Source organism: Convolutriloba macropyga, chromosome 15, assembly GCF_964194025.1.
Source record: "Convolutriloba macropyga chromosome 15, txConMacr16.3, whole genome shotgun sequence".
Lineage (NCBI taxonomy): Eukaryota > Metazoa > Xenacoelomorpha > Acoela > Convolutidae > Convolutriloba > Convolutriloba macropyga.
The window spans coordinates 35,018,714-35,032,351 of record NC_134482.1 but is presented as its reverse complement, the minus strand read 5'-3'; the positions used below and the strand labels follow the sequence as shown (position 1 = coordinate 35,032,351).

Here is a 13,638-nt window from a genome sequence, read left to right as displayed (position 1 = left end):
CGCCCAAGAAACATCACATTTGATCGATTTGTGTTCTTCTCTCGGAAGCAAAAAAAGGGCGAAACTGTAGAGCAATTCTACAGCATCTTGAAAGAACTGGCTGAAAATTGCGACTTTGAAAACCGTGAAGAAGCCATCATCAGGGACATTTTCATCACTAACATGCTGGATGATGACATTCAGCGTATGCTCCTAAGGGACACAGTTGAACCAGAGAGGGCACCCAGCATTGCAGTCAACATGGAAATGGGTAATCAGAATCAGCAAAGAATTTCATCTAATAACGGAGCAACTGGCAGTACGGTGAACGCAGTACAACAATTCAATCGATTTCGCGGCGCGGGAGTACGGGTACCTCAATCAAGCAGAACAGTCACAAACCGTGCATCCGTTGGACAATGCCGTGGTTGTGGTCAAATCTGGACACCTAAACATCGTCAGGTTTGCCCCGCAATGGGTAAGAAATGTAACCACTGTGGTTTGCAAAACCATTTCGCTAAAGTTTGTCATCGAAGACTTAATACTACAGGAAACACTCAACAAACTAATCGCATTATCACTGTAGATACGGCAGAAACATCTAATCAAAATTCTAGCCAGGAAAGTCTGAACGTCAATTATATCAATTATAATGAGCAAATCAACTCAGACTATGATTCTTCGGATGATAATTACGTTGCCACAGTTGGAAATATGAGTTCCCCAAATTTGACACTGAAAAATTTGTCATTAACAATCGGAAACACAAACTGTGATTTACTTCTAGACTCTTGTAGTGGTTGTACCATTATTAATATGTTGCTCGCAAGAGAAATATTGTTCAATTGTGCTCAATCACAATGGTCGGAGAAAAGACCATTGGAATTGAAGTCATTTTCTAATGATATCGTTCAACCCCTTAGCACTTTGAAAACGCCGGTAAAATGTAATGATTGGAGCATTCAGAAAGCAAAAATAACAGTTGTAGCCGATGGATTTCGACCAATATTAGGACGAGACCTTTTTGATCAGTTAGGCATCACAATTTCTCAGAAGCCTTGCCCTTAATTAGAAGTTAATAATATAGATCCACCTTGTGCAATCAAGAAATCACTGGCAAAGGAATTTCCTGATTTGGTATCCCGAATTGGAAAATCAAAAAATCACACGGTCAATTCAAAATTTCACAAAAATTATCGAGTAATCCATCAAAAAGGACGAAAAGTACCCATACACCTCCAACCGAAAGTGAAAATTGAATTAGAAGAACTGTTAAATGAAGGACATATCGAAAAATTAAACAACTGTTCAGATCAATTTTTCATATCTCCGATTGTCATTACGGTAAAAAAGGACAAGTCAATCAAAATAGCACTCGATTCAAAAATCCTAAACAAAGCTATTCATAAAAACAAGTATCAAATGCCTCATATAGATTCGCTAATTCAAACAATTTCGCAAACACTGTCAACGGCGCCGCAGGAGACTGCTTATTTCACAACTCTTGATTTGCAATACGCTTATAGCCAACTAAAGCTACACAGTGATACGGCCCACCATTGTAACTTTAACATCTTTAGTGGAGATATGACTGGCACATATTGATTTAAAACTGGATTTTACGGCCTAACGGACATGCCAGCTGAGTTCCAAAAAGCTATTGACTGTACTCTTGCCGGTTTGGAAAATACCTTCTGTTTCTTAGATGATATTTTGATCGTTAGTAGAGGTGGAATCGAAAAACATCTCGACTTGGTACGAAAATGTTTAATAAAACTGGATCAGGAAAATTTACGCATAAATCTTGCAAAATGTCACTTCGCAAAAGAGACGATTGAATGGCTCGGTCATAATATTACACAATCAGGTGTAATCCCACTTTCAAGTAAAACAGATGCAATTGGAAAATTATCGGCACCTACTAATCTTAAAAAACTTCGCTCTTTTATGGGTTCTGTACACCATCTTGGAAAATTTATCCCGAATTTGTCACAATTATGTTACCCCCTACGACCATTGCCTAAGAAAAATTCGAAATTTCTTTGGACGAAAGAGCACGATAAACAGTTTTCTTTAATAAAAGAACAAATTACGGAAACCACTGAAAATAAACATTTCAACCCGGAATTAGAAACACGAATTAAATGTGACGCCTCGCGTAAAGGATTGGGATGTGCATTGGAACAACGAACACCTAATGGGTGGCATACTGTAGCATTCGCGTCACGATTTTTGAACTCTGTTGAAGACAGATATAGTATAAACGAACTAGAACTTCTGGGTGTTGTTTGGTCAGTGGAACATTTTAAATATTATTTATACGGCAAACCCTTTACTGTGATAACTGATCATAGAGCACTTCTCTCTATTATGAGAGAAAATAGATCTAACAAACCATATAATAGTAGACTGACACGTTGGGTAGATCGTTTGCTACCATTTGACTTCTCGATTGATCACCTTCCGGGCACAAAAATGGGATTAGTGGATTATATACCTCGCGACCCGCATCAACAAGCTGCTAATATATCCACATACGACGAGCAATTTATTGTAGCTAAAGTGGATGTAATTAAACGTAGTGCGAAACGCTTCTTATTAAATGCCGAAAATTACGTCGCTTTCGCAGCGCGAAATCAATCTACAAATTGCGTCGTAAATAATCCAAATTCCACTAATAACTTATGTAGTGATTTCGCACCGCGAAATCCAGAACATTCTACAAGCACGCAAATTGACGACTCAATTAGCGAATTAACGATAAATAATTTAAATTCCATCCCCAAAATCGAGACAACTAACATTCCTCACTCGCTTTTTGCCTTAAACCGACCCACCGAACAGTCACTCTCTAATTTAAATCACTTTCAACGAATCTGAACGAAATTCAAGAACGTTTACATGATGTCTCAATCACCTTCTGATGATGAAACGCTGGTGACAGTTAAACAATAGACCCCATCGAGAGTAAGATTTGCAGAGGAGGGACCGTCTACTGTCCAAGCGGCACCCGTGACCCCCATAACACCTACTACAGATACAACAGCCACTTCGCCGTCAGTAGATGATTTGTACCTGGATTCATTCAACTTCGCGCTCTCCAAGATCTTCTCAAGCTCTCTAATGGCCAGCCTGTCAACCAAGGACGCGATCTTGAAAGAGATTCGCGACTGCATTTTGACGGACAATGAAGATTGATGTAGACAAATATCACCCTACATTCATTCCTTCTGGAAGGACTTGCATGTGAAGAATGGGTGTGTCTGCATAGACGACAGAATTGCTCTTCCCCATGCAATCAAGGATGCTTATATAGACGCAATCCACGCAACTCATCCTGGCACATGGGGAATGACTGATATGGCAACACACGCGTGGTGGCCATATATGCACAGGGATATTGCAACCAAAACAGCAAAGTGCAAACCCTGTGTCAAGAATGGTAAAAATTTAAAACATATTATACCATTAAAAAAATGGGCACCATTAAAGTTATGTAAAATTCCTAATGAAGAGATTCAAATTGATTTTGGAGGACCCATCTATAATGAAAAAAATCAAGAGATTTGTTTTCTTGCATGTATTGATCGATTTTTGAAATTCCCAACAGCAGAAGTATTTGATAGAGCTAATGCAGACAATATTTTAAATTTTCTTCAAGAATATGTTTTGCTACACGGTATACCCCGCTTAATTAGGTTGGATCAAGCTAGATGTCTAACGGGGCATCAAATTAAAACATTTTGTAATCAAAATAACATACAGCTAATCGATGCGCCAATACACGACCACAGAGCTATTGGTTTGGTTGAAAGACTCATTCAAACAATCAAGAATCGCTTAGCCTGTATTAAAACGGCGGCGCAAAATCAATTTAATATGAAAGCATCAATAAATTCAATAATTTATCAGTTACGAATATGTCGTCAAAAGACTATTGGAATATCACCATTTGAGGCTCATTTTGGCAGAAAAGCGAATAGACCATTAAGCAATATAACGACTAATCCCGATTCAAAAAGTTTAACTTACAAAAATATTCTCAACAAATATTTAGATTTGGAGACTGTCAGATGGGACCAGCTTATCTCAGACGAAAATTGGAACAATGATGAGCGAAGTGACATTGAAATGGAGGTGAACAAGGACAAACTGGGCAAAGAGGCGATGAAAAGACAAAAGGAGGACCCAAACAAAGAATCGAGATTAATTTCTCATCCAGATGTCGGCCAATCGATACCCAGAACAGAATCATCACTGGAGGTAAAATTCGCTAAAAAGAGACCACGAACAAAACGATCCAAGAAAAGTCTCGACGGTCTATATGACGTTCTCGCACCAGGATCGTCAGTAATTAAAACAAATGAAAACACCTCAGTAATTAAAGAACCGGGCAAGAGAGAGGTAACAATCAGGAATTCCGATCTCGCAAAGTTTGGAACAAAGGCGGAACGAAACACAGATCTGCAAGTATACGCAAACAGACGCCCAAAGCTCCCCACGGGAAAAACAACGGAGGAACTCATAAACCACCATGCAAAGGAATCAAGGAAAAAGTTAGAAGGTGGAAAAAGAATGAAACACAGAAAAGTGGCAGATGACGTCAGCACAGTGTCGTCTCTTCACTCCAATGTTACACGCGCCCTCCGAGTAAGAATGCCCACTAAGCCAAAGAAACAACAGCCAACGGCGCCGCCAAATCAAAACACAGAGTCAAATAACGATCTCGCGGTGCCAATAGGACTACCAACTTCAATTATCGTTATCGCGGAGCCACCAAGCAGACCAAAGAGAAAAGCAGCTACAAAAGCATCCGCAGCGCTACTTCCCTCAAAGAGAAAACGCTCCGCCATATCGACCACAAAATCGGACGAATCTGTGACTCCAGTTCAATCATGCCCTCCCACAACACCAAGTACTGCAGCAATTGGAAAACAGAAAAGACGGCAAAACCTTAAGAAACAACAAATTGAAAACAAGTCTATAATCTCGGCAATACAGACTGCTGCAGCACAGTCCAATCAAGAGGAGTCAAACTTTACAGTCGGCCCATGCTCTCCAACAACCTCCTATCCAACTCAATTCTACGTCTCTCCCAATTACGAGGAACCAGAGTTGTCTATGACAGTTGGCGAAGCGGAGAGATATTATGAAAGTGAAAGTGATTAATGAGTAAAACTGTGCATTCAAAACTCTGATTAAAACATTACAGTATTAATTAATTTAACAAGTACATATTGACTATTAATTTTCTGATAAATAACATGTTATTTATTTTCGCCAAGAGGGAAATGTGGTACAATAGTACTTTTTTAGTTTGAGTTCATTATTTGGTGTAACCAATTTGGTTCATTTTCTGTTTAACTTAATTTAGTTCAATTCATCTACTTTTAATTTGTTCATCCATTTAGTTTAATTTTGAAGATCAAATCTTATGATTTCATACTTGTTAATTTGTTTACATCCTATGCATGATCTTTTGTCTGTTCACCTTGTCTAGTGATTGTAAGTTGCCGCATTTAGTAATGTTACCTTGTGAACAAATTGTTAAGCAGTTTTGTTAATTTTGCCTCATTTCATTCTTCTCAATTTCGTAATTCAAAATAGTTGACTCTCTCTCTTAACTAGATTTCGATTCACCAAAGTCTAAATTCAGACGCATCAAAAGTTTGGTATCTTTCGCTAAGCGAAATACACTACTAATAATTGAACACGAATTCGCTCCGCCAATTCAGTCTAAAAATTGTAACTTAAATAGTCAATTTCAAATAACAAAAAAAAAGCATTAAATCGCTCCGCCAATTCACCCTTAAATTGGCCGAAGTAAAGAAAGCTAATTGGCATTACGAAACAATTCAAATCTACAGATTGTAAATCTGTACGACACTTTTTTCGCATCAATTTTGGTAATTTTATCTCAATAATCTCTCCCGAAAGTTCAAAAGTGTGCGTGATATGTTGCCGAGCTTTCAATGATAATTCAATCCCTTGGCATTTCCGATGAAAACTTTTGGAATGTTTTCTCGTTCTTCAGGTTTGAGTGTCTCCAGATTAAGTCAATTTCGATTAGCAAAAATCCAAAATTGTATTCCGAAGTCTAAGCGTAATTTGGCAGGCGAGATTCAGATTCCCATTACAAAAGACAGATCTGCATCGATTTGAACATTTCGTTCAACCTGTCTGTTAAAATTACCGCACGAAATGACACAGTCAGCTGGCCGAGGTTCTCAGAAGACGCCACAAAAATCTGGAAAATTTGGGAAGTGATAACTGCAGAGCCACTTCGCTTTTGGAGAATTGGATAACTCATGTCAAACTTATATTCTTTGTCAGGGAGAATAATGCCCTAAACAATCTATTTGCCTACTACGTCTAATAACCCACTGAACCAGTATTTCAGGCTAAAATCAGGGCAGCAATGTAAACGCAGAACAAGGTTGACAATTCAAAAACACCACCAGAATCAACGTCATTATGAGATTAAAAGAACCAAAAACTGATTGAAAATGCGATAGCGTTTGAAAATCGCTTTTGGGCAATTTATCATCAGTATTGTTTTTTGCTTCTCTACTTGAACAGCATGATGAAGAGAGAGGGCGGGAGAGTAAACAGCCAAAAAGTCTGTCACTTGCGACATAAACTCCTTGACTACAAAAGAAAAATGAAAAATTATGGAGAATGCCTTCATGATGCCTGCGAAAAATCCCTTTTGACAGGTGAATTTTGTTTTCAAAAGAAACAAACGAAGGTCGAGAAAAACAATACCAGAGAACGCTTATTCAGCTATCTCAAAACAGCGATTTTGAAACACATGAAGAAGATATCATCAAGGATGTGTTCATAACAAGCATGCTTGTGTTTCAGCGGAATTAGCCACTAGCAGATTAAATGCTATTCAGTTTCAAACGCGCTACTCCAGCACAAATTGACCAGGGCAAAATCCACGACAGACAGATAATAGCACAAAAAATACGCAATGTAGGAACTGCGGAGAACGATTATCTAATTCCATTAATTTATTCCACCATCTGAGAACAATATGATAACCGTGGAATATGTATTGATTTTGAGGGCACATGCAAAAAACAAAAATGATGAACGGCAAAAGTAACTTAGCACCCCCTAATTTCACGAGGAAAATATTTAATTTATGAAGCAATATTACCCCAACTAGAAATCACATTTCGGAGACAATTTTGCATCATTGGTCCCCTTTACTTGTCCTCTCGCCTACCTAAGAAACTCAGGTAAAACACAAAGTTCATTTACCCGAAATCCCAATGTAGTATATTTGATGAATTCCATCCAAGTCTCACAACAAAAAGGAAGTTGTCACGATATCGCATTTTTATCACATTTTTTCTGCCTCTAATATTTAACGCAAATGCAAACTCAATCATAGTTGAACAAACGTGAAAACATATCAGATTTTGAAACAACTTTCTTTTAACTGAGAAACTGGGACGAAGTTCATCAACTTCACTTGGGAATTCTTGTAAGTGAACTTTGTGTTTTATCTAAGTTTCAGAGGTAGGCGATAGGACTATAATGTAGGGGATCAATGATGTAAAATGGGATTTCAATTTGGGGTAATATTTCTTCGAAAATTGAGTTTGTACCTCGTGAAAGTAGGGGGTGCTAACTTACTTTTGCTATTCAGTATAGAAACAAAACCAATCAAATGTAATTAGTTTTCATTCTCGTCTGGTGACTGTAACTATATCTGGTGACTGTAATTATAGTGGAATTAGAGTCAAAAATGGTTTATGGGAAGATAATTACATGCATTGATTGATGATGAAAAAGCGCAGAATATGCAATCATATATTGGAAACGCAACGCTAATGTTCTATTGTTTTAAATCAATTGCAGCTTAAGAAATTGAAAAAAATTATCAACCCAAGTGATTGGATAAACTTCTTTAACCAGATAGTCAAAACAATCGGCACCATTTTTACTGCTCAGCAATGCAACAAATGGGTCACCAATTAGGCAAAAAAACCAAATTATTCGATTATGACCTTCGCTAATTGCTGACAGGTGATTTTTTGAACGCAATCGCAATAAGAATCACTCCTCTAACAACATCCAATTCCCGATGTGATAATCGGCCATGTACAAGAATTCTCAATATGTTGACAAAACTTATGTGAAATCTTCGATTTAACCAAATGTACTGGAACGTCAAAAAATCATGCTGATACCACAATATTTCCTAAACACAATCAAGCAACATACCAAAAGCAAAAAAGTTACAAGCACATGAAAAAAAGGTAGATAATTCCAATGAAACAACCCCTATAGACAAATCACAATCATGTTCGGTTCAAAATTTTACTTAACCTATCGTGATTTTGATCAATGCGGACAAATAAGGTCAAATTCCCTCGAACTCTGAGCTTATAAATAAATGCATCCACTGAAAAGATCGAATGCCGAATATAAATTAGCACATTGGCTCAATTTCACAAGGTTTAAGTGGATTCGCAAAACGAAAATCTGCCCATTTTTCAACAACTGATTTACAAAACGGACACAAAATTTCACGCCCTGAATCAGCTAACACTGCATTTTTAAAATAATAAGCATATCTTTAACATAATATGACTGGCGTAAATGGCTTTGAACGATTACTGGTTTTGTACGATCTAACTAATATGCCAGTTTTATTACTGTTGTTGGATCTTTTCAACAATTGCCCCCCCTCCCCACTTTGGTATAGTAGAGAATCGCCACCCCTTCTGTGCTATACTTTACCTCGATATTACTTGGCCTACAGTTTAGATAGCCGAATAATAGTTTAAGCGCAATTGCGGACCGCTGTCCATGGCCATGCCTCTGATGCGCTGTGGGATGTAATCCGGAAATCGTGGGTAACCGCGAAGCGCGCGAAGAATGACCCAGAATTAGCTGCAGCTAGACTTTTTTTTGCACAACAAGGCCAGCAACTTCTACACCGAAATCAAAAAGATTGTGCGGGTACTTCCGAAAATGGTGAAACAAAGCAACAAGAAGGTGAATTAGTCTGAACAATTGTCTCATCTAATCTATCAGCTGGTCCTATTACGAAGTGAGACGCCTCGTCAAAAAGGGGTACAACAGCCCGATTTGACCACCATAGATAATTCTTAGCAACCATATCAAGGCGATATATGGAGTCATAGACAAACTGGCAACCATATACCTTACCATACAAATATTCGAAATAGGGACTCAGAAGGCACGAAACTATCTCATTTGACAGTTTCATAAACCAAAAAGCGCTCAAATGCTCTTTGAATAAAATTCAAGTCTATGATTTCTTGGCAAACATATTCAATATCGTAGACGTTCATGGTGCCAGTCATACAAACTGCTGTTTCAGACAACAAAAATTGTTCCGGTGTTGAGAACAGGACCTTTATCAAGAGAAACCTTGGAACTTGATGATCAGCAGAAATGAAGGACAGTTTGTTCAGTACGGATTGAGACTCAGAACATGGTCCATCTTGGAAATTTTGAAGGAGATACAGTAGATATACTTTTATTGTCTAATTGCATACTTGGGTAGCCCAATTGAAGTCAAATTGCATGACATTAGGTTCAAACTCAAAGCATCCATTGGGGTGACGCTTTTTACATTACAGTGAACGAGTAATTTATTTTTTAGTGGTGTACTTTTAGTAATGATGACATTGACAAAGTCAAGGTTTTTTTCTGTTCATTCTTGCATGCAAAATTGTTTATAATTGTTTAATTACTTTTTTTCGGGTAGTTGAGATGAAGCTAAGTTGCAAGTTGTTTTACACTGATTTATTAACTATTTGAAGGTTGTTACATTTGAAATAACAAATCAAATCATAAAGAGCCTATACCGCAAAATGATGGAACTACCTGGAGGTTGGCGGCCGAGTAAATCAGCGCTGCATCAGTATACTGACATTCTGTTTTTTAGAATGGTCAGTACTCTGTTCATGTCCCAATTTACACGGGCCAGTCTTAATTTTTGGGCAAAATTTACTGCATGAAAAATAATATGCTCCGCTTAACTCCCGCCAACAAGGTTTGATTTATATGCGATTCAGACTCCGACGTGAGTACTCGAAATATTTAATTTGCGTAGCAAGTCGTAACCACTAAGCTAAATGGGCTTTGCGGTAATTGCTTACAAACTACCTTATATAAAAATATTGTGTATATTACTATAGTAATTACCAGTTATAAGCTACAACATTATGACATTTCTCTGCTCAGACTTAATTTTTGGGTTATGAGTAATTTTGATACTCTACAGGATAAGTTTAGCCTGGGCTCACTCCGTTACCTCAATATAATCATAATGAAGAAGAACTGCACATAGAGAAACCTAAAATATTCTGGAGATGCAATGTTTCAGAACTGAATTATGTTTTTACACCTTGAAATGTGCTGGTTCAGCGCTTAAATGCTCTGAGACTTAAGTCCGGGTATGCAGCGGTTTATTGAAACTGACTGTGACGTCCTAAAAATAGACGTACCAAAGTGTAGAAATTTCAACGAATGTGATTGATTGAGAAATTTAAAACACTGTACCTTTATGCGTTGAATGAGCCTAAATATGACATAGCTTAATGCCAGATTATAGATTTTGTACCTCGAGGGCTATGGTCATGCCTCAGTGGCCCTTGAGACTTGATATGAATCGATCACAACCGAACGTTAGACCAGTTTCCCCCAAAAAATATAATTTTTATCTTTCGGCTTGTCGCGATTTATGAGCAATTTTACGTTACTTTAGAAAATGGAGAATTTGTTGATCAATCAGCCAATCAGAAAGCAACATTCCCAGTTTCTCAATTGTGATTAGTCAGCAATAAAATTTCTATATTTTGGTACGTCTGCCATTTTCACTAGCGCCGAATCTGATATCTTTTCCGTTCATCTCAATTGAAAAACAAGACCTTTGTGCCTCAGATAAAACATTGTGTGGTATATACATCCGAGCTAAAAAACCTATTTCTTAGGGAGAACAGTAATGCAGCGGACAGAATTAGAACCAGTCAACTATTTTTTTACTAACAGAGCTGTAGTGCATATGTTGCTCTAATTAAGGAGATTTCGGTTGCAATTTGACAAAACTTCTTTGAGATACTTTGAAACAATATCGATTTCCAGTTGTCTTGTTTGCTTGTGTCTCGATTCATTCATAATCCAAACTTTGGCTTTTTTAAATTGAGATAGACCTTTTCAAGATCAATAAAGAGAGCTTGTACTTTTTCGTTTGTACCCTTCCCTCCCCGGTACGTTATGCTCCCCCCGTTAAAGAGCACGTGTCATTACATAGTAAATCATTATGTTAAAATATTGCACGTGTGTCGGAGGGGGGGGGGGGGGCACGCAATATGCACCCACTAAGCTGGGGGGGGGGGCACGGGGGCACAAAGAGAACTTAGGTGTTGAGCGGCGGCGGCGGGGGGCTGCTTCTGAGAACTTGAGAATTGCTACATGCCATTGAGAAAGACTTTTGTTACAAGGGATTGATTTAGTACTTTCTAATGAATCTACCCACCTAATCAAAAAATCATCAGTTACTTTGACTCAGAAACTTGACAATTTTTTTTATTTATTTGCATTAAAACACCATGCTTGTGCTCACTTATATTTTCATCCTTCAATTTTGAACCTTTTAAACAATAAATTTCTGCACTTGAATTTGTTCTTGATAAAACTTATAAACCAAACTTAAAAGTCAGACTTATAAACCAGAATCATTGATTTTCTACTATCAGAAGTTATTAGAGTAAAATTTGAGTCATAATCCATAGATTCCGAAGGTCCGTCGCCGTTATAAGAAAATTACCCAACCTTGATAGAGTTAGCGGCACAATTTGAAATACGTTGAAATAAATGGTTGCCAAGTAATTAAGGAACATATTAATTAGTTACTAACATGTTGATAATCTATGTTTTTGTTCGCAGGTGGTGCGGGCACTCAAAAAGATGATTGGTTTATTGGTGGTTATCATGCAGCATCCTCGCGCTCAGCTAAGCGGAAGCTGCCCCAGAATCTTTAAGAGAACTATCGGTGATGGGAAAAAGGAGAAACATTGGGTTGGAGACTTTAAATATGCTCGTGAATTGGGAATTAAGAATATTGATGAGAAATGAGTACCTTGTAGCCAGTTAGATCAAGTTGGTAGGAAGTGTCACTCACACATAGCACACTAACACGTGACCGCACGCAGACAGGCACCAAAGTTTGTAGAAGTGCGTGCGTGTACATGTGTACATCTGTTTGTTTTTGATTGTATGTGTGTGTGTGTGTGTTTGTGCGTTGAGTGTTTGTGTGTATATGTGTGTGTATGTGTATCTATGGATGTAAGTATGTATGTATGTTGTGTGTGTGTGTGTGTGTGTGTGTGTGTGTGTGTGTGTGTGTGTGTGTGTGTGTGTGTGTGTGTGTGAGTGTTTGTATGTGTTGTGTTGTGTGTGTGTGTGTGTGAGTGTTTGTATGTGTTGTGTGTGTGTGTATGTAGTGTGTGTGAGTGTTGGTATGTGTTGTGTGTGTGTATGTATGTTGTGTGTGTGCGATATCCACTGTTACAGTATCTATAATACACACTGTCAATGTAATTAATCTGTTTAATTGAATCCAAAGTCACCGTCTTCAAAAAAAAGTTCTTGAAATTAGGATCAAAATCAATGTTTTTAATTGCTCTTGAACGAAGTTCATAGCAATTATTGTAAACGTGTGTGTCTCTTCTTTTATGCAAAATTTTCGCTTGACGTTTTTGACTTTTCGAGTGACTTTTTGCGTTTCGCGTGATCTATAATTCCCTCTCAATTACAATTTCAAGAAGCTTAACTCAATTGGCGGCAATTTAATACCAAAAGTCAACTGAAAAGTGCACCGAAACTGGTGCCATTTTCACTTTAAATCTTAATAGTGGTATATATTAACCTCTAATGTGGTTATTTGGAGCCCACTATTGAACTTCTTAGTCCCATTTAGGCTCTAATTCATTAGAGCTCCCATTAGTCGCTAGAGAGCATTTCTTCTCAACTAACCAGGGAAAATTATTCAACTGATTGTCACTGAGTGGGGATATTGATAATTTTTACATAAGATGTTTTCTCGCCCAAGGAGTGGGAAGCAAAAATAACTGAATAATTAGGTACAATACAACAGACGAATTTGGAAAGACAAGATAGAAAAAAATCCGCCGTGAACTATTATTTCGGAGAGAAGTCAGTCGTATGTAAATTCAAAATACAACACCATTGGGCGGTCTAAAAAGTCATTAATCTCTTTAAAAACTCTAAGTACCCTTCAACAAAATCTTTGTTGTTCTTTTTTGTCTGATTTACAAAATTTTAATAAGCCAGATGAATCAAATTGAATTTTTATCATTTAAAGTTAAATTCAACTGTTAGTTATATGTAAAAAAATATTCTGAGCAACTATTATATATAAAACATTTAGTACTGAGTATAACTAACGGCCTAAAAAGAAAAGAAAGCTCGCAAATGTGTAACGACACATCATATTGAAAAAAAAACAATTGAATCAACAAAGCAAGTATTTTTTATTTTGAAAATGACTCCAAAAAGCAGCCCAGAAATTTAAAAAAAAACACCTCTACACTCACTAAAAAAACCAAATTGAGAATGCAAAATTCTGGTTATATTCAAATAGAGGTT

General features: G+C 37.4%; 2 protein-coding genes across 2 annotated transcripts in view; both read left to right on the top strand.

The window, feature by feature from the left end:
* The window catches only part of LOC142354656 (uncharacterized), a 29,469-nt gene extending 17,429 nt beyond the window's left edge, over nt 1-12,040 (top strand). The window contains exon 2 of the mRNA XM_075407003.1: nt 11,917-12,040. Within this exon, the coding sequence (XP_075263118.1) occupies nt 11,917-12,011 (95 nt within the window). The 3' untranslated portion in view covers nt 12,012-12,040. The remainder of the gene's footprint in view (nt 1-11,916) is intronic.
* The window catches only part of LOC142354753 (uncharacterized), a 255,263-nt gene that overhangs the window by 36,994 nt on the left and 204,631 nt on the right, over nt 1-13,638 (top strand). The window lies entirely within an intron of this gene.